This window comes from Eufriesea mexicana, unplaced genomic scaffold (genome assembly GCF_001483705.2).
Source record: "Eufriesea mexicana isolate 0111107269 unplaced genomic scaffold, ASM148370v2 scaffold1653, whole genome shotgun sequence".
Lineage (NCBI taxonomy): Eukaryota > Metazoa > Arthropoda > Insecta > Hymenoptera > Apidae > Eufriesea > Eufriesea mexicana.
This window is the reverse complement of record NW_016909884.1, coordinates 2,223,781-2,244,453: the sequence shown is the minus strand read 5'-3', so window position 1 is coordinate 2,244,453 and position 20,673 is coordinate 2,223,781. Positions and strand designations below refer to the sequence as shown.

Below are 20,673 nucleotides of genomic sequence, written 5' to 3'. Positions count from 1 at the left end.
TTAACAACTGCGTTAATGTATTTAACAAAAAGAAAGGATTAAAAAATAATGAATGCGAAATATGTATTTTTTCTATCAGTAACTAATTGCTGTTTGTTAATTGCTATTTGTTTTTCTAACGTTGTTTATTGCATTATTATATATTCTTATAAAATATTATACAAGTATTCAGCAAAATATAATCATATATCATTACTTCTTTAACCTGTACAACCCACATATTTTATTAGTATATATTTTCTAAAAAAAAATTGTAAAAAGGTTGTAATACCTACATTCTGTTTTTAAATATTTAAAATAATATAATAGGAATCTGTTTAAAAATGAGGTATGCAGAACATGTATAAATATTTAAACTACAAATTTTTTTATAATAACTTTCAATTGTACCTATTTCTGTGTTATAAATGAAATTGTTCTGCAGTATTTTCAATAGAAAATCTCTTATTAAGATAATTGGCATTACTAGGTTCACGTTTAAAACCCAAACTTTCATAGAATGGTATAAGATGATCTTTACAATCCAGTGATAATTTGTAACATCTTAAATAATATGATAATTCTGATATAATTTTGACGACTAATTTTCCTAGATGTTTACCACGGTATTTATTATTTACCACCACATCTTCTAAACGTCCTCTCTGCAACAATTTATTTATTTCCATTATATAAAAATTTCACTTTACAAAAAATATTTAAAAAAGAAAACATACCAATGCACAATTGTGAATAAACTTCTGCTCTACAACTAATGTTGCACTTGATATTATTTTTTCAGTGCTTATATCTTCTATTACAATAGTATAATAGCTACCACTATTTCTCATCATATGAAAACGGTCTGTGATTTAAAAATAAGATCAAATATATTATTATTGTTATATTTTACCTTAAAGACAAGTTAATTTAAAGATATTTACTTAAAAATTGTTCTCTACTAATATCTCCAACTTCAGTCAATTGAGTTAAGAGCTGAAGAAAACCTTTCAAAGAAATATTATAATATTAATAAATAAACAATATTATTGATAATAACTTGTTTTAATAATTACTTTACCTCTATCATAATCTCCGGATTTTAATGGTCTAACTAATAAACCTTCAGTATGTGATAGAGACAATTGTTCCAAAACATTTGAATTAAATAATTCGATTTCTGAATCTTCGAGATATTTTTCCTGATAATATCCAAACCAGAAAAAAATTTATTTAGTTAGTAGCATATTACTTGAAAAATTAACGTAATAATAATATCATAAATTCACGAAAATCTTAAATTCTGTAACATATTGTTTTTATTAAACCAATATCATTTTTAATTCTATAACACATGTTATGAAATTAAAATCTTTAAATTTAAAAATTAAATTTAGAAATGACAAGTATTTACAACCTCTATCGAACTCATGGTAAATACACGCACAATTTCAGATTTATTATTGACAATCTTGAATTTGATAGATTCTTTTATGTTCCGCGCTCGTTCAGATTATAAGTATGGAGACCTTTACGAATATTTTAATTGATTTTATTATAACATAGGGTACTTGTACATAACTACCTTCAATTCCCTTTATATTTTTATATTTTATATTAAGAATTAACTTGATAAGTTTCCATTAAAAATCTGTTTCTATTTATGATTACGTATTCTATCACGATAAAAAAGTTTTATACATTTATAAAATAAATTATAATCTTAATAAAAATTTGTACATCTAGATAATTATTAAGCCGTGCTTAATTTTTAATAAAATTAACACAAATTACATATAAGGAGTATTTAATACTTATATATATACATTATGTATTTATTAATAAAAATGTTTTCAAAATTTATATACTTATATTGCATTTATTTAAAATTTCAATTTAATTAATAATTATGATTATATATGTAATCACTAATATTAAATAATTTATTAGTTAAAGATAAGATATTTACATTTTATAAATAACTTTTATTTCGTATTTTATGTTATTATTTTTTATCATTAAAATATCATTTTTTAAAACTTTGATAAAGTATTACATGAAAATTAAAGTAACAGTAATTTTTAATACTTTAACGGTTTTTAAGGATTTTTTTTAAATCTATTCATTGTTCGTTTTAACCAATAGAATTTTGAAGTTTGGACTTCATCTGTAGATAACGACAATTCGATATTTTTCGATATATTTCAATCGTATACTGTTGATTATATAACATTATTCTATGGCTGGCGAAAATTCTAATAGATCTATATTGGCAATTTGTTAAGCCTGTTGTTACATACATTTAAAGGTAGGTGGTATTTTATATTTCATTTTTATATATTAAATAATGAATTATTTAATCTCAACTGAAAAAATTTAATGAAAGTTATACAAAAGTGAATACTACTTTTTAATAAGTTTCAACATATTAACGTGGAAAAGAAATAAAGTTATTTTTCATATAGTAAAAATATATAACGTAATTTTTGTGCACTGTATAGTAAAATTAGGTCTATAATTTACGTAAAACAATAGATTATACAAATATATAGTTTCGTACATATTTATTCTGTATGTTGTATTTTTAACTTTTTTGGGTTAATTTTTGTTAACCAAGTTTAAAGTATAATATGTAACACATTTTTAAGGTTTTTTAAGACTAATAAATATTTACTCCTTTTTTACCATTTGATACATATCATCAAACACAAAGTGGAGTGATTATCACTTTATAAGCCAAGAATTTCATATATTCCTTTATAAAAAGTTACCAAATTCTTTAATATTAAAAAATGAATGCTATAAACAATAAAACTAATGTTAAATTATTTTTAGTCATGTCTGATAGACATATGAAATTCCCATATACATTTGCTGCAAAACTTGCTCGTTTTCCATTCCATTATTATTGGACATCTAAGCGTGGTTGGGTTTTGAGATATTGGGCACTTAGTACAGTTCTGTGTACACCTGTATTTTATTATATACAAAAATTAAGTATGTATAATATTTTAGCAAGTTATTTAAAATTATTGTAGTGTTTATATATGTATACTGTACCTAATACTTCTTTTTTTTTCATTATTGTGTATCAGGTTATCACCCAGACAATGTAAAAAAATGGGAGGAAATACATAAAAAACAATTCTCTGGAGAAATGCGTCATTGAATTGTATTTGGAAATATTGTAGTATAATATGATGGATATTTAAATTACTTGGATATAAAAAAAAACTGGTATACTTTGTGAATTTTTTGTTTAGTATATTATGAACAAATTTCAATTATAAATCTATTTTAAAAGTTTATTACCAAATTAATTGTATAAAACATACATGATTACAAACAACTGCTTCTACTGCTGTACAATATAAAGATTAATAATAATTTGTACCGTAGATTTTGTGTAGGGCCAGCCTAAAATTTATAATTTTCTTAAAATAGGCTGATGCTTGCAAAAAAATAAAAAAAACGTAAGTACCATTAATATGTTAATAATTTGAGAAAACCTAAAACAAAAATGATTAAATAATAAAATCCTTAAATTCCAATAGTTTTGTGCTTATTTGAACCCCAGTAAAATCTACTTTATATAAATATAAGACATAGTAACTGTATTTGTATTAATGCATAATTACTTTTGTATGAATACTTTTGCATTCATAATAAAAACATTCTTGGTTTCTATTAGTATCCCTTAAATCATCAGTCATGTTACGCGTGATCGTACTTCGCACGGTATATGGACATACTGTAAAAAGTAAATATTATATAAGATTTTGCTTGAATTTTGCATAAGTCAAAACTTTCAAAGTTTGGAATATATTTGGGTATTCTCCAAATTTTTTTACTGAAATATAAGGACATGTGAGATGTAATTGAATGAGTAATGTTAAAATAATAAATAATTATTAATATAACGTAAAAACTTCCTTGATAACAAAAAATTTGTTTATAATAATACTAACTCAAAAGACTATTCTTGTACTGGCTCAAGCATATGAATGAAATTCATTGCTTACGTGCTGTTCGCTTCTTTATAAAATGTTCTACATTAAACGGTAATTTCTACAAAACGGTATGCGAGAGCAATTGTACCATGCGTAAAATTCTACAAATAATACTGTGTATACTTTTTATTTTAGCAAGCTTAAGAAAAAGAGTTAATCGGAATATTTGACAATTAACGTAGAAGAAAATGTTTTAAACTTATTTAAGCTTGCATTTTATCACCTGTTTCAATAGATGAATTTCATAAATTCTATGCAGCATTTTCTAATTCTTAGTAAACAAAGTCTTTTTTTTTTTTTAGTAATATATACTTTACAGAACTTCTATTGTTGAATTATGGATTTGCACACAGTTCAACATCAGTGTACAAATTTAGTTTCAAGGTACATTTAATTTACGTATCAGGAGTAAAAATTGATATTTAATAAATATAACGGGTTAAAGAAAGTACTTTATCTCTATCTCGATTTTTTAATGTCTTCTGCATCTTCATCTTCACTAGTTCCAAGACCGTTTTCTTCAAGTTTTGGTTTCTTTGAATCTGGAGGCCGTAATAATTCTTCGCCATGCGTTAAACCCAGTTCTTTGCACCGTTTTTCATAGTATTTCAATAATCTCATACCTGCTCTGTATACATAACTATTTTTAAAAAGACATAGCCAAACTCCCCAAATTTGTATTAATTTAAATGTTCGGAAGCCAAAGATTTTGATCTTAAATGATTATTGTTCTGGTTTTTATTGCAATAATTTCTTTCAGTTTTTACGAATTTCAGACCATGAGTTTGTTTAAGTTACTGCAAAATTTTATTTTATAACAATGAATAGAATTTACTAATTTATTCACAAAATTGTGCTTGAAACATTACCTTCCTTTTTTTTTTTTTTTTTTTAAATAAAAACTAAACTTAAACAGTTAATATTTTGTCAATTTAAATATGTGTTAATTACAAATACATGCTGTCCAATACTATTTCTATTTTAAAGTTAAATACAAATGTTACTTAATAACATAAATAGAATACTATGGAAATATTACTATTATTAGCACATATACAATTGCTAAAATATTTTAAACATTTGCAATATGAACATAGTACATTAATCAATATTATTAGTAAATCTCACAATCCCTGGCGTCCGAACTTATACATAAAGATATTTATGCTAGTTATACTCACTTGTACACAGAACTATGTTCTTCATTATAAGCTTGACAATTTTCGAACACTAAATGACAATCACTGAAAAAATGTTCCAATGTTTCATATTCACTACTGTTAAGTTTGTATTTAATTGTACCAAAATCCATAGGATTGGAAATAATGTCATGATAATCTGGAACTTCGTCCTTTGTGACAGGTGATAAGAAAGGCCATGAATCTCTATGATGCCTAATATCAGAAAGTAATTCCTGCAGTCTTCCCATATATCCTTTAATTATTCCCTTATCTTCCTCTTGTTCAATTTCAGCAGCTCTCTTAGCTGCTCTTCTGGTCTGTCTTGGTTCTGTATCCTCTGAAGTGCTACTATCTACATATCAAAATATTTATATACAATAAAATATCGATTTGAAAGATTAAACACATTTAAATTAATTAGTTAATGCAAAGCATTAAAAATTATCATAATAAATTTTAAAAAAGTGTAAGTATCGTTAAAGAAACAACACAGATTTAATATAAAATTTTAAGTTGGTTTTGATGGAAGCATAAAGATTATTTACATACACATGCCACAAAGTTTAATCTATCCTAATTTATTAATAATGAACAAATGTATAAAGCAATATGTCATTTAATTATTATATCAAATATTACTATATTTTAAAAAAAAAACTCTTTATTCATACTAAGTAAGGTAAAATAGAGTTACAATACAGACCGTCCCAGTCTGTAGATTCTGTAGTGAGGAGGCTCTTGGCAAAGCCATGGATGCGAGAGCGTGCTGCTGCAGCGCACAGTCTCTCCTTGTCCCTTTCCCTTTCACGCCCCCTCACTAACAACACAATTAAAACTAAGAAACTGCTTTATTACATTAGTATTTAAATTAAAATTTATCAGTGTTAACATGAAATAATAATAAAATATTATAAGATAGCGCAATATTTTCGAAATTTATCATAGCATTTCCAGCTACCATTAAATTTGAAAATATATTATAATATTTACCATATTTTATATTTGTTTTTCTGTCTTTCCTATCCTTGCAATCTGAACAAATCCATCTTCCTCGGCGTGCTCTTGTTATAGAAGGTTCTATACATTCTACATGATAAAAGTTTGAACATGCGTCACAACCGATCAATTTTCCACCATTTTTACATGCAAAGCACACATTTATTTGTCGACTACTACTGAAATATATGTTAATTATTACATGATATTTTACTTAATACATAGTCTAAAATAATAAATATTTTCTAAAATGATACTTACATATCATCATCACTGTCTTCCTCTAATTCTTCATCCTCTGAATCTTCTTCTTCCTCACTTTCAAGAACACGTTTTGCACGATTGTGCCGAGTTTCTTTGGTTAATATAACGTCCTCTTCTAATTCATCTTCAAATTTCTTTCTTTTTTTAATTTTCTCTTTTGGTTTCGTTGGTGGTTTACATACTTTACAATACCAATCACCATCTGGCACACTCTGTAAATAAATATTTAATATTAAGCATTGCAACATATCAAAAACTAAAAAATATTTAAAAAATTTACGTTTAATTTTGGTTGTAAACAATATAAATGATGGCCTTTGTTGCATCCATCACATAGTAGCATTTTATCACCGTCTCGACGTCGTCTACATATTCGACATTGTGCATTTAATGCACTTCTACTCCATGCTACACTATTCTCCAGAGTACTTAAATGTACAAATAATTGAGACCAATTCGTAGATGCAATAAGCGATTGTTCCCATTTTTCTCTGATTTCTTCGCCAGACCATTTCTTATCTTTCTCACTTGGACCTAACGGTTTCTGTAAATATTTTTGCTCAATAGCTTGAGATAATTGCAAAATAGCACAAGCCATTTGTTTAATGGCTAGCTGTTGTTTAAAATCTGGGAGTATCTCAGTTTCATTTGGTGGACCTAAATATTTTCCTGAATCTTTGTAAGCTTTTATATTAATGCTTCCAATTTCTGAATCTGGAGTTCCTGGTCTACTATGCTTAGCTTCATCTTTTATTCTATCCAAAGATGCATTTGGAACAACATCTGCTTCAATCTCATTAGTACCATACAACAATTTATCGCATTGCTTATCATACTTTCTGTTATTTATTGCATGTCTCCATATTTCCCGATCATTCACTTTTAAACTTCCCAAACCACCTCCTTTTACTTTATCTTCGAAATCTAGTATATAATCTCTTAGAGTCAATTCTAAAACATCATCAACTGCCATTTCTAAAGGGTAGTTTAAATTGGAATTATCGTATCTATTCTTTTTTGAAATTTTATTAGGCTGCCCTTTAATAGGTTCTGAAAACTATATTAAAAATTTAACTAAAAAACTTGCTGAATTATGATAATATTAAAAAATTTAAAGGATACTATAAAATTCTTACGATTTCAGAATTAAGTTTATGTCTAGGACATTCTTCAATCACAGATATTATACTTGTCATTTCTTGTATAATATTATTTCTAAGTTCACCTTCTCTGATCCCTCGCTTACTTAAACCATTTACTAAAGCTTCTATATCTTCCTGCTTTCCAAAGAAACTCCATTTCAATTCTGACCTCTTCCAATGCACTGGACATTCTTTGTCTCCAGTGCAAGCCATTAAATTTTTTCTAATATCAAATAGTTCTTGCTTAAATTCTTTTCGAGACACATCTTTTCTCTGTGATTTAAGGCCATTTTTATCAGAAAATGAAACTTTTTTAGTAGATTTTTTTGCTTTTTTAAAACTATTTTCTTTATCACTAAATTCATCTTCAAATTTATTTTTCAAATATGCATATGTGGAGTCTCCATCTTTCAATTCTGGTTGATAAGGTGTACCATCAGGAAGGCAATTTCCAGTCCACCATTCGTCATTTTCTACAAATATTCCTACAAAAAAAGCAAAATTTATAAATATATATTTTATTAAGCTTCAATATAAAAACTACCTGGTATTGATAAAAATCTCCAGTATCTACGATGTGCTCTATCAGAGCCTAAATAAACCAGCATTTTATTATTCTTGGATGCTTGTTGAAGTTCTTTTAATCTATTCTCATATTCTTCTTTCTTTTTTCCCTCTTCACGTGTGACTTTCTTTGGTATTTTATTTTCATTATCTTTTTCTCGTTCTCTCATTTTTTCTTTTTCTTCTTTTTCTTTCTTTTGTTCAGCTATTAAGAAAGACTTCAGTTCTTTCTTTGCTTGATGAAGTTTTTCACGTCTTTCTTCTATTACATCTCGTATCGAAGCGAAAGTTAGTAACTGATTTATCAAACATGTAACTACTTTTAATTTCTCATCTAAATCAAATTCATGGACACTACGATGACCTAACAACCTTAAAATATATGCTTCATTTATTCTCATCAACAGTGCAGGATCGTCTTGATTTGTATAACCACCTACAAAGATTAGGATTAATGTTAATGTTTTGATTTAATAAAATTGTATGTATGTATACCTCTTTGAGAATATCTCCATTTAGTAGCAACATCACCAATTCTTCCTCCAGAACATAATAAATGTTGCCTTAAAACTTCGCTTAAAGTTACATGATCTAATGTTAGTTCAGATAATTTACAGCCTTGATGTATCTGACTCCAGCTAGAAACTATAGGAGAAAGTTTTATGGTTTTTGCCACTGACGACGCTCCTTCATTCATGCCTATATCATTTGTTATATCAGATGCTTGAGCATGAATTTCATCTTCTTCATCTGCTTGATATTTAAAGATATTTACTAATAGCAATTGTAAAAGATCACTCCAAGGTCCAGATGTTTCTTTTACCAGTAATACTTTCTCTAATAAATCTAAAGTAAAACCATTTGGAAAATATGCACTGACTTCTAGTTCTTCATTAAAAAATTCTAAAAATTCTAGAATCATGACGCTATCGCCAAACTTTTCATTAGGTATGCTACTTTTAACTGGGGTAGCTTGTGGAATTGGCGAAAGATCTTCACATTCAAGATCCTCCCTTGGCTTATTCCATTGTCTTACATATGCAGCTAAAGCTGCTAATTTTTGCTTTTCTTCCTTCTTACGTTCACTTTTTAAGACTCTTTCTTCTTTGCGTTTTGCTTTTTCTTCAAGTGCCTTTGCTTTAAGATCTTCTTTAAATTTTCCATTCATCCTATTTATAAATTTTATAGTTTTAATATGTAAGTAGAAATTACGAATTATTCTTAACACATTGACGGCCCACGTTGCACTGTAATTTATCATTTAATTTTTAAATATTTTCTAAAGTGCCAAATGAAATTAAATAGATTATAAAATCAATAGCTTACTAACTTTCTTATGTTTTATTAGAAATTTTATCTTAATAGTTGAACCCAAAGCTAAATTCATCCTAAAAATCTTAAACATAATTTTACTTTTCTATCAGTTGAATAATATCAATCTGTACGAAGTATAATTTTGTTCTATTGGCTGTCAATGTATTAATTTAATATACATTATCCACCTTGGTTTCCTAAATTTTTTTATATCCACTCCTCCTTGATTCACTTTCTTAAAAGGGTCAGGTTTTTCTATCGTCTTTTGTTTTGATACATCTGTAGTAAGAAATTTATCTATTGATTCTTGTTTATGTTTAACAGATTTCCTAATGCGTGATGTAAAATCTGGAGGAGGACCAGCAAATATAGTGTCAAAACGTACTTTATTAATTCCATATTTCTGTAAAACATTGTCCTAAAAATGTATAAAATATTTTATCATTAATGTACCTCATAAATTTTTTAAATTATTTCTATTATTATACGAACTTTAACAATCCATATTCCATTTTCATTTTGTTCACATAGCTGACGTAAAAAAATTTTATTACGCTCTTTACTATAGTGTTGCTTTCTTCTTCTTACTTGCGTTGCTTCTACTATCATAAGTTGACTAACATCAGAGTCACCAGAGTCTAGCTGTTCTACTTCATAACGAAATAACTTTGCAGGTGGATGATATTGTTGCTCTTGTGGACTCCTATGAAATAAAATCAGATTATAGTAACATTAGTATATTTTAACACTTGTATGATATAAATAAATGTATACCTGTTGTTTTCTTTAGTATATAATTTAATTTGTTGTTCTGAAGGTGCTATAACTTGAAGAACATGACAATCACACCAAGAATCTTCTGTAAAACTTGCTTCTACCATCTCACCAACAAAATAACGATCCCTTGCAAATTGATATACATCCTCTATCATTTCATTAAAGGATGATCTGTTTGTCTTACTGGCAAGATACAATATAGGTATGCGTAACTATAATTTAAAATAAGTAATCAATAAATCTAAAATTATAATACAAAACATCAAATTTACAATTAAACGTTACCTCCATAGGAAATTCTTTAAGACTCTTTTTTGCATTTTCTTCACATTGTAAAGCCTCCTCATAGGTCATGTTGGTTCTACCAGTTATACTACATGACCATATAAGTGAATTGCATAAAATAATTCTTTCACAGAATTCACTGTAATGATGAGACATAACATTTTAAATGCAATATTCTTAATATTAATAAATATAATAATATTCTGCTAAAATTAGACAACAAATTTATGTATTGTTGTACAAATAAAAATAAATGTTTAATAACTAAGAATTTAAATATATAATACATAATAAATGGTCATGTAACACTTAACTAAAAACGAAAGATATAAATAATCTTGACGTTTTCTACAACGTATTTTTCAACCTTATCTATTCGATACAAAGCAAAAAGATATATAAAAACAAAGTGTTAACTAATACATCTATAAGTATATTTACAAAAATAGAAATAAATAAATAAGCTAAAGTTGAAAGAATACAAAATATTTATAACTAAGAAATTGCTTAACAAAACTGCAAAATGTATTTCGAAGTAGCTTTAGCTGTCATGGTCTTACTTGTAGTCCTTGAAAATTTCGTTGGTAACCTCACAGTGGAAAACTTCATCATCGTCTTTAAAATCTGAAGAGACGTGAAGACGTTGGAACGGCTGTTTACGAAGAAGCGGCATGTTAACACTTGTAAATATATCAATGTACCAATGCAGTTTTCGTTCACGTTTTTAACACGTTATAAATCAATTCTGCGTCGAAGATAGTGCAATACTTTTCCCGGAACACCGCCAGGCACATGCAACGCACGTTAACTTATACAAAGACGCTCTGAGTTCCAAGCGCTATTAAATTTCGGCTAAAATTGTTGTGATTTACTTGCTTTGAAATTTTGTTTATTCATGCACGTTGAACATAAAGTTCTGCTACCGTTTTACGAAACATTTCGGGTCTCATGACAAAGCACGATTTAACGGTGCTCGTGGAAGCGCGCATTCACATCTGGTACCTTAAAGCCGGAAACCAATAAAAAGAATAACGTTACCAACATAAAATTATTATTTAAAACGCGGGAATTAAAAATAAACATATAATAACGTTAATTGCATTAATAAATCTGGAATTTTAAGTTCAATAAATGTAAAACTTCTCAGTATTGCTACAACTTATTGTAATATTTTTCAAATATTATAATTACGGGGAATACAAATAATAAATGTAATATACTATTTTTTTAAAGTTGGTAAATGGTATCCGGTCTAAATATGTAAATTTATTAAATTTGGCGGGAATTGTTCACAATTTACTGAGTTAAAAAAATACAAAAAATTATTTTAATTTTTATAGTATTATATATAATAATAGATTTTATATTTTATAGTTTTATAGTAAGTTTTATATTTTATAGTTAAATATTTACAGATGTCTTTTATACAATTTTTATTTTCAGTATAACTTATATAAATATATAACTCATATAGATATACAACTCAGAATAATTTACATATAACTTATATATATAAAAGTATGTACAAGTAAATAATTATTAAAAGTTTATATTTTTATTATGAAATTATTCCAACCATTCTGTAATATATTGACATTTTGTAGGTGTAACATCACCAACGTCACAACAATTTTTTCTCACCTGTATTTAAATATTTTCATATTATTATTAATTTGTGAAAGATATACAGAAGAATAAAATAAAGTAGCTTACAGGACAAACACCACATGTAGATTTAATTAACCCTGGTGGATTTAGTAAAGGAACTACTGCTCTGTATAAAGTGTTTCCATCACCTGAAAGAGTACGTTCTACTTTCCCATCATAAACTAAAGTATTCAATATCATCTCCAAGTCTTCAACTGATAATTTTACCTATGAATATTCATATCTTCTTTTAATGTTTACATACATAATAAGAAGAAAATGATAATGATCATTCAAACCTTGCTTATTCCAAGATCAGAGATAAATTTCCATACTTCCTTAGATGAAGCAAATGTAACATTTCTGGCCATTATTGGTCCACCTCTACAAGAATTCATTTGCTCCTTTTTTTTCTCCAGAAATCTATAACATTGCTGATTAAGGACATCAACAAATTCTGCTTCAAAGTCTTGATCTTGGTACCAAGCACCACCAGTTACAGATGTATCTGGTTCTAAATTATATAACATGTATACTTTTCTCTTACTTGCTGCAACAGACTTAACAGCTTTAATAAATTTCTTAGTTTCTAAACTTTTTAAGATTTTATTTAATTGAGTTGGCATTAAATTGGATTTAAATCTTATATCACGAATCCAAATTCCTTTATTTCCTGCTTCTTCAATGATGGTATATACAATTTTTTCTTCGTTATCTGCACCTTTAGCAATTTTTGCTTTAGAAGGATCTTTCAAACGATATAACAAAGAACCACTTTGTTTAAATAAATCAAAATGGCCTTGTGATAAAAGTTTATTTATAATTTGAGCTCTCTGAGCAGGTTGTAAATCTGGCATTTCGGTAGTTAAGTCTTTATCGGATATTCCTTTCGGTCTTGCTTGCGCCAGTGCAATAATTCTAAAATTTGAAATACCACATTTAAGTATTTTTTTCACGTTTTATTTATGTAATAATAAAATATTAAATTTTTATTATATAATATAATTTATATCGTGTATAAAAAATAATTATAACCTATTAACTATGTACGTAATATATATCATTAGTTTTTGCTAAAACTTAATAGAAAATTACTTTTGTTCGATTAATTCATATGAGTTTATATCTGTATTATCTGCATTTTGTTCTTTTGAAGTACTAGCTTCAGCCTCCATCGAATTTTCGTAATGTTAAATATTCGATTCACTTGATTATTTTCAATATTCGTTAGGTTATGTCTTTATGTTTTCATTATTTATCCATATAGTAAAATTTATTATATTAATTTAATAATTAATTTAGGAATATGGACAGCACTTCAGATGAATTAGATATCAATGATTCGTTGAATATTGCTACTCAAGAATGGAATCGAATTACCGATGCTGCTAAGAAGGTACCATTTATAAATCATTATTATAAAGTTATTAAAAAATTATTCTAATATTTTGATAATATACTATACTTTTAAATACATTATAATTTTTCTAAGATTGGTTATCGAGAAGGAGTAGAAGATGGATCAAATTCTGTTTTTCAAGAAGGTTTTAACATTGGATATAGGGAAGGCTTCCAAACAGCTTTTATTTTAGGAAAATTTAAAAGTTTATTAAACACTATACCACAAGATGTCAGCCATCCGCAAAATATAACTGAAAATCTTGATAAAACTAAAAGAGGTGCATGCCATTTATGTATAACAGATACAAACAATGCACAGAAAATTTTTTCTAAGATCATTAATGAACAAAGATTATACTCAGGAAGAGTTCTTCAAACATTGTATCAGTATTTTCAACCATATGTAAAACAATTAAATATTAGCGAATCAGATATATTAAAAATACAAAACTTTTCAAAACAAGAAGATAATTAATTTATCAATCAAATAAAATTTTTTTTATGTTTTTTATTATCATGTATATTTTTTATTACCATGTATATTTTTGAATTGTAAATAAAGAATGATAATTGCTGTATTTTTATAAATATAATCCTTCAGGAGATCCTTCCTTTTTCCGATATAAAACACTTTCTTTAGATTTTTTGAAATCGTCGCTAGTAACTTTCATACGACGTTCACGTAATGCCATTAAACCTGCTTCGGTACATATAGCCTATAAGATAAAAATATTGATCAATATTACAAAAATGTTTCTGGATTAAGGTATATCTGAGTAATGTCTTACCTTTATATCTGCACCTGAAAGATCATCTTTAGCCATAATTAATTCTGCTAAATTTACATCAGGTGCTAATGTCATTCTACTAGTATGAATGCTGAATATTCTTCTTTTTGTTTTTTCATCAGGTAATGGAAATTCTATTTTTCTATCAATACGACCTGGTCTGATTAATGCTGGATCTAAAGTTTCAATTCTGTTTGTAGCCATTACAACTTTAACATCACCCCGACTATCAAAACCTAAGCAAATAAAAATATTTCGTTATATGAATGTAAAATATAATTATAAAAGTCATAATTCAATTTAAAATATACTTTTCATACCATCAAGTTGGTTAAGAAGTTCTAACATAGTTCTTTGAATTTCACGTTCGCCACCGCTATTGCTATCGTATCGTTTCGTGCCTACAGCATCTATTTCATCTATAAACACAATAGAAGGAGCATGTTCTTCTGCAACCCGAAATAATTCTCTGACAAGTTTAGGGCCATCCCCTAAATATTTTTGTATAAGTTCAGAACCAACAACTCTTAAAAATGTTGCCGATGTTTGATTGGCAACAGCTTTTGCCAATAATGTTTTCCCAGTTCCTGGAGGACCATAAAGTATGACTCCTTTTGGAGGTTTAATACCCATTTCTTCATAATATTCTGGATGCGTTAAAGGTAATTCTACAGATTCTTTAATTTCTTGAATTTGCGTATCAAGTCCTAAATAATAAAATGTTTGTGAATGTGTAATTTAATACATGTTTTAAATATTCATTCAAATTTTTATCAAATGTATACCTCCAATATCTGCATAAGTTTCTTGTGGAGCTTTTTCTAATTTCATTACTGTAACCATGGGATCTGTATCATCACCCAAAACTCCAACAACAGCATGAACTTTATGATTTAATAAAACCGAACATCCAGGTTCTAATTGATCTTTGTCCACAAATGATAAAATTGATACATAATGTTCAGAACCAACAGATGTAGAAACTATTGCATGATTATCATCAATTATTTCCTCTAATGTTCCAACAGACATTGGAGTTCCACGTAAATCATCAACTTTAGATCTTTCTTCCTCATTTTTTTCTTCTTGTGGCTTTAGTCTTTCTTGATTTCTAATAAACTCTTCTTCCATTAACAAGTAATCTTTTATACGTTCTAATTTTAAAAGCTTCAATCTGCAACGTGTATGTGGTGTAACTTGAGGAAGCTTCAAAGCAGCATCTGGTCCTTTTGTACGTCGTTTCTTTTTACCCACTCTTGTTGGAATAGGTGGTTCATATTTCTTTTTCTTATCTTTATCATCCTTCTTATCACCCGCTGTACCTCCAGTACCAGATTGGTTTTGCCCCTGTTATAATAAATAGTATGATCCAAAATAATTTCAACTTTTATTTATTATAAAATTTTTAAACAATTATTTCATTTCGAATATAATATACAATAAAGAAACAATTTATAATTAGGATAACCTAAAATGTCAAATAACAAAAGCATATTTAAAAAAAAAATTGTTAATTTAGCAATTATTAATTAATTGTCAATAATATTAAATATTTTACTACAAATTATTTGAAACGGTATAGATTTTTCAATTTATACATAATTGAGAGTTTTAAAAAGTTACCATTTCACATTTACTGTTTGGTCACGAATAGAAACGGCGAAGTCATTCTCTATATATGAACAGAATCGATTACGATTTCGATATTTTCTTTGTAATATATCGAAATAATTCGATACCTTTTGAAAAATGCTAATTTAAAAGTTGTTAGCAAACATAAAATATATAAAAATATAGGATGAATCACCGAAAATTGAAAGCTAAAATATTTTTGAAATTGTTAATATATTGAAAAAAGAAAACCACTATCTTTTATAAAGAAAGGTCTCAAGAAATTTAAAAAAAAGACATAACAACAATTAATTATACAAATATCGTTTTGCAATATTTTAATTAGAATATTTTCTAAAATAATTAAATATCATTTAAAATTTTTATTATAAATTGCTCAATATTTTTTCTTTTTTTTAATGAATTTTTTAGTGAATAAGTTAAATCGATTGATCCATTAAAAAATATATGATTTCATTTAAAACAATAAACTTAATTTGTTTTATTATGTTTTATGCGTTCTAATTGTATTAAATTATATCCTTCTGTCTCCCTTACTCAACTTCTGTCGTAAGATTTTTTTCAACACAATTAATAATTTTTAAAATATTTCAATTTCCAATTATAGCTGATTCATCCCGTATAAAATGAAAATTAGCAATAAAAATATTTGTATAACAAAATATAACAGTATAACAGTAACATTAAATAGTTTTTAAATAAATACTTTAGTATTATTTTTTATTTGAGAATAGTAATTTACACGATCGTATTCGACAATAGTTACCGGTAATTGCAAAGTTACATCTTTGCAAAAAAGAAAAATGTAAAACTTTATTTAATCTTATGTATTCTAAAAATATAGGAATGATTAATTTGTTTAATAAATAACTTCATATAATATATAGCTTTGTGAATATAATTTAACAATGTTGACATATAGATTCGTGAAATTTTATTTCAATATTTAGATACATTTATTTCTGCAATAAAGTATCTGCTTCTAGTTTTTCAATTATCGCTTCTTTATGACGTCTCGTTTAAAGCCATCAGAATAAAGATAAATACAATTAAAAATAGTAAAATGATTATTACAAATACATGTGACGGTTTTAAAAACGTAATGATCTGTATACAATTTTTACACCACGTATTGAATAATAGAAAGGTGTTGATTAATGACATAGAAAGTTTGAGAAGAATACAGTTCAATTTTTAAATCATAATAATATCAAATCAATTATAAAATAGAAATCATTTACATCGTATACATGTATACTTTATTGTAAAAGATTTCAAATCATGTAGCATTTTACTTTCTTCTTTTCAATTATTATATAGTGGATTTTAAGTTTGAATCACAAAAATATTAAAATGTACACTTCTTTTTTCATGCCAATCAGTATCTTTGTAGATTCTGCTTTAAGTTTAAAAATCTTATGCTGTAGTAATTGTTATATCCTGTTATAGAAAAATTGATTTATATTGTTAATTATTGAAATACAAGTGAATCGAAATAATACTTTGTTAATAAGACAAAGTCTTTCAAATAGAAATATATTATATTATTTCATTCATGTAATATTTTTCTTTTCTTACTTTCGTTTATCATAATGATTAATAAATATTTGAAAATGTGTTGTTCTGAGTAAAAGCCTCGATGAACAGAATATAATACAACGTGTACAAAATGTTCTGAATGTGATGAGAAGCATGTTTGAAGCGATTCAATAAAAATATTTAAGAGGCTTAAATGCCAGCTAAAATAATTCTGGGATCCTCCACAGCTTCCTTGATCTTCCTTAAGAACATCACAGCCTCGCGCCCGTCAATTAATCGATGATCATATGTTAAAGCCACATACATCATTGGACGAATTACAACCTGAAAATTGTTAACATGTTTTTAATAATAATTAATATTAAAACAAATTTTCAATATTTACCTCGCCCTTTATTGCAACGGGTCTATCAAATACTCCATGCATTCCAAGAATTGCACTTTGTGGTGGATTAATAATAGGCGTTCCCAGCAAAGAACCAAAAACACCACCGTTACTTATCGTAAATGTGCCACCATCCATATCCTCAACGGATATTTTGCCTTTTCTTGCTTTATCGCTTAAAGCTGCTAAAGCAATTTCAATTTCTGCAAAATTCTTATTTTCTACACTACGAAGAACTGGGACAACAAGTCCTTTTGGTGTTGCCACTGCGACACTAATATCAACATAATCTCTATAAACTATGTCAGTGCCATCAATTACAGCATTTACTACTGGTTGGTCTTTTAAAGCATAAGTACTTGCTGCAATAAATGGACTCATAAATCCAAGCTTCAAACCATACTTCTTTGTAAAGTTTTCTTGGTGCATTTTACGAAATTCCATAATGCGGCTAAAAAGAGAAGGATGATTAAGAATCTCATACATGTAATTAGTTATGATTAATGTATAATAACCTCATATCGATTTCATTAAATGTTGTCAACATAGCGTTCGTATTTTGAGCATCCTTTAATCGTTCTGCAATACGTATTCGCATTCTATTCATCTTTACTCGTTGTTCTGTTCTTGTGCCAATTATTTCTCGTGTATAATCAGCAGGAGGCAGTTGTACTTTTGCACCTTCTAATGCCTAATCATTTCAATTTGTTTTTGTATATAATTTTATAACAAAAAAGAAAAGTGTATATTTTCAATTATATTTGCATAAATACACGTACTTGAGCGTGTTTAATTGCAGCAACTGGCATGGATGTTGTTGGTGATTGTGGAGGTGGAGGTCGAGCTGCTGGTGGTGGTATAGTTCGAGAAGGTGGTGGCGGTGGTGGTGGTGGTGGTGGTGGTGGTGGTGGTGGTGGTGGTGGTGGTGGTGGTGGTGCTGATGGTGATGGTGGTGGTGGTGGCTCTGCTGCCGTACTAGGAGCAGGTGGAGGACTTGCTCCACCAGTTGCACCAATGTCAATAGTACATAGCTTTTGTCCTGGTTTTACTGTATCACCATCTTTGGCAAAAATCTCTTTTATTACACCAGAACCTGGTGCTGGTACAGGAACTGAAGTCTGTAAAAGAATTATTATAAATTCACGAATTAACAAATATGTATATTATTTATAACTTAATTTATTTTACCTTATCTGTTTCAATTTCACATAATACATCATCTTCTTTAACTTGATCACCAACTTTCTTATCCCATCTAACATCTCCTTCACTTACACTTTCCGCAAATGCTGGTACTACAACTTCCTTTATTTCCCCTGTCATATAGAAACATATATTATTTAAACATTATAATATTTAGTCTTAAATCTTGATTTATTTGTTGTCCCAAGTTCCTTACATAGTGTTGATGTTGAATGAATATGTCTTGTCTGGTCTATCCAACAATGAAATTTCTTATACTTTGTACATCTGATTACAAATAAAGATTAAATGTCATAGCTGCTTATTAAATATGTTAAATATTTACACTTTGACAATATTTTATCTTGTTAATATAATACTTCTTTAACTTACAATCGAGAGTTCTTGTTAACTCCATGTTGAGTGCGGATAAATAGAATGTGCCCTACAAAAATGATTTGATACAATTAATAGTTTATGTATGGTTATCCCCAATATTGATATACTTCTCTATAAACACAATGTTTTTAGACTTTCAATATAGCTCACCACTTTATTATCATGTTATTTTTATTTAGTGGTCTTACCTTGACTATATAAAGGTCTCACAACCTGAAAAAATATATTGATATCTTTATTTTTCTTTAAAATATGAAATTAATAATTAAAATAGTATATATACTTTTTAATGAGTTTATATAATTTCATGTATGTTATGATATATACGTAGGGTATAAAAAAAAAATAGATAAAAATAAGTATTGTGTCTATCGAATAGATAGAGAATAGATAGAAAGAAAACCTTGACCCTAAATTATAGCCTAAAATCAACGGAGATCTATTTGGTTCTTTAAAAAGAAAGTTTGCGTATGACAATCTCGATAAATTGTATAAATTTCCATTGACAGATTATGGTTGATAGATTAAGACATGAATCCTAACGTATAAATATATTATTATATAATCGATGCAATAGGTAAGGGTGGTATTTCGACAACTTGAGTGGCAAGTTTTACTTCAAAAGACGTTAGGGTTCTATCCAATTTATGACACATATATTTCAATATTGGTAATAAATGGAAAAATATGATTATTAGAAAGTTTACCTTCGTTTGTGATATACTAATTCTTGCTATTACACGAGGTACAAACCGCGAAGAGTTGGACAGTATCGCGGCCATCCTCGAGTGGAAAATTGTAACTTAGATGTTCACTCTTCACTCTCGGGATGGTCAGGAAGCAATACGGATTGATACAGTTAGTGGTGGGGCTAGTTTGCTATGATAAATGTGTGTTCTGAAATTTACCACCACTGGGTTCCAAAAAATATAAAATTCATTGACCATGAATTAGATAGTCACAAAAACAGATATTCGTTATAATGAATAAGTATTATGATTGTTATAAAAGTGAGGTAGTTTGCTTAAAACAGTAGGGAAATTAATGTTATAACAATAATATTCATCTATTAATGACAAGTCACTATTAATAGATAAATCACTTTCTTTAGATAGTCTTAAAACATTACCTATTAAAAAATAAAAAGCGTAAAATATTCACAATAAATGTTATACGATATACAAGATT

At 27.3% G+C, this 20,673-nt stretch overlaps 7 protein-coding genes across 7 annotated transcripts; 2 read left to right on the top strand and 5 right to left on the bottom strand.

Annotated features, from left to right (window-relative positions):
• Window positions 1-401: 401 nt before the first annotated feature.
• Gnpnat (glucosamine 6-phosphate N-acetyltransferase) lies at window positions 402-1,411 on the bottom strand. Its single transcript, XM_017901930.1, has 5 exons — window positions 1,397-1,411; window positions 1,061-1,181; window positions 924-986; window positions 717-844; window positions 402-644 (listed from the first exon to the last, which is right to left on the bottom strand). Exons 1-5 carry the CDS (start codon window positions 1,409-1,411, stop codon window positions 402-404), a joined length of 570 nt encoding a protein of 189 aa, XP_017757419.1.
• A 798-nt stretch (window positions 1,412-2,209) lies between these two features.
• On the top strand, window positions 2,210-3,391 carry roh (reduction of Rh1). The gene is made up of 3 exons (XM_017901992.1): window positions 2,210-2,287; window positions 2,815-2,976; window positions 3,075-3,391. The coding sequence occupies exons 2-3, from the start codon at window positions 2,817-2,819 to the stop codon at window positions 3,146-3,148; spliced, it is 234 nt and encodes a 77-aa protein (XP_017757481.1). The 5' UTR covers window positions 2,210-2,287; window positions 2,815-2,816; the 3' UTR covers window positions 3,149-3,391.
• Window positions 3,392-4,448: 1,057 nt separating this feature from the next.
• Acf (ATP-dependent chromatin assembly factor large subunit) lies at window positions 4,449-11,492 on the bottom strand. Its single transcript, XM_017901942.1, has 14 exons — window positions 11,073-11,492; window positions 10,513-10,651; window positions 10,225-10,439; window positions 9,943-10,153; window positions 9,639-9,868; window positions 8,632-9,305; window positions 8,117-8,572; window positions 7,567-8,057; window positions 6,711-7,487; window positions 6,428-6,642; window positions 6,161-6,345; window positions 5,874-5,987; window positions 5,171-5,522; window positions 4,449-4,629 (listed from the first exon to the last, which is right to left on the bottom strand). Exons 1-14 carry the CDS (start codon window positions 11,183-11,185, stop codon window positions 4,449-4,451), a joined length of 4,353 nt encoding a protein of 1,450 aa, XP_017757431.1. The 5' UTR covers window positions 11,186-11,492.
• Window positions 11,493-12,078: 586 nt separating this feature from the next.
• Polr3F (RNA polymerase III subunit F) lies at window positions 12,079-13,375 on the bottom strand. Its single transcript, XM_017902024.1, has 4 exons — window positions 13,255-13,375; window positions 12,459-13,077; window positions 12,226-12,387; window positions 12,079-12,153 (listed from the first exon to the last, which is right to left on the bottom strand). Exons 1-4 carry the CDS (start codon window positions 13,332-13,334, stop codon window positions 12,079-12,081), a joined length of 936 nt encoding a protein of 311 aa, XP_017757513.1. The 5' UTR covers window positions 13,335-13,375.
• Window positions 13,188-14,035, top strand: LOC108548893 (uncharacterized). The gene is made up of 3 exons (XM_017902025.1): window positions 13,188-13,205; window positions 13,462-13,555; window positions 13,652-14,035. Coding segments are annotated over exons 1-3 (480 nt in total). The 5' UTR covers window positions 13,188-13,203.
• An 18-nt stretch (window positions 14,036-14,053) lies between these two features.
• Rpt2 (26S proteasome regulatory subunit Rpt2) lies at window positions 14,054-16,036 on the bottom strand. The gene is made up of 5 exons (XM_017901956.1): window positions 15,972-16,036; window positions 15,134-15,695; window positions 14,669-15,055; window positions 14,349-14,584; window positions 14,054-14,276 (listed from the first exon to the last, which is right to left on the bottom strand). Exons 1-5 carry the CDS (start codon window positions 15,972-15,974, stop codon window positions 14,142-14,144), a joined length of 1,323 nt encoding a protein of 440 aa, XP_017757445.1. The 5' UTR covers window positions 15,975-16,036; the 3' UTR covers window positions 14,054-14,141.
• Window positions 16,037-17,363: 1,327 nt separating this feature from the next.
• On the bottom strand, window positions 17,364-20,343 carry LOC108548851 (dihydrolipoyllysine-residue succinyltransferase component of 2-oxoglutarate dehydrogenase complex, mitochondrial). The gene is made up of 10 exons (XM_017901975.1): window positions 20,193-20,343; window positions 19,674-19,698; window positions 19,480-19,531; window positions 19,304-19,374; window positions 19,093-19,220; window positions 18,684-19,022; window positions 18,420-18,595; window positions 17,905-18,355; window positions 17,559-17,843; window positions 17,364-17,420 (listed from the first exon to the last, which is right to left on the bottom strand). Exons 1-9 carry the CDS (start codon window positions 20,265-20,267, stop codon window positions 17,709-17,711), a joined length of 1,452 nt encoding a protein of 483 aa, XP_017757464.1. The 5' UTR covers window positions 20,268-20,343; the 3' UTR covers window positions 17,364-17,420; window positions 17,559-17,708.
• Between the last annotated feature and the right edge of the window lie 330 nt (window positions 20,344-20,673).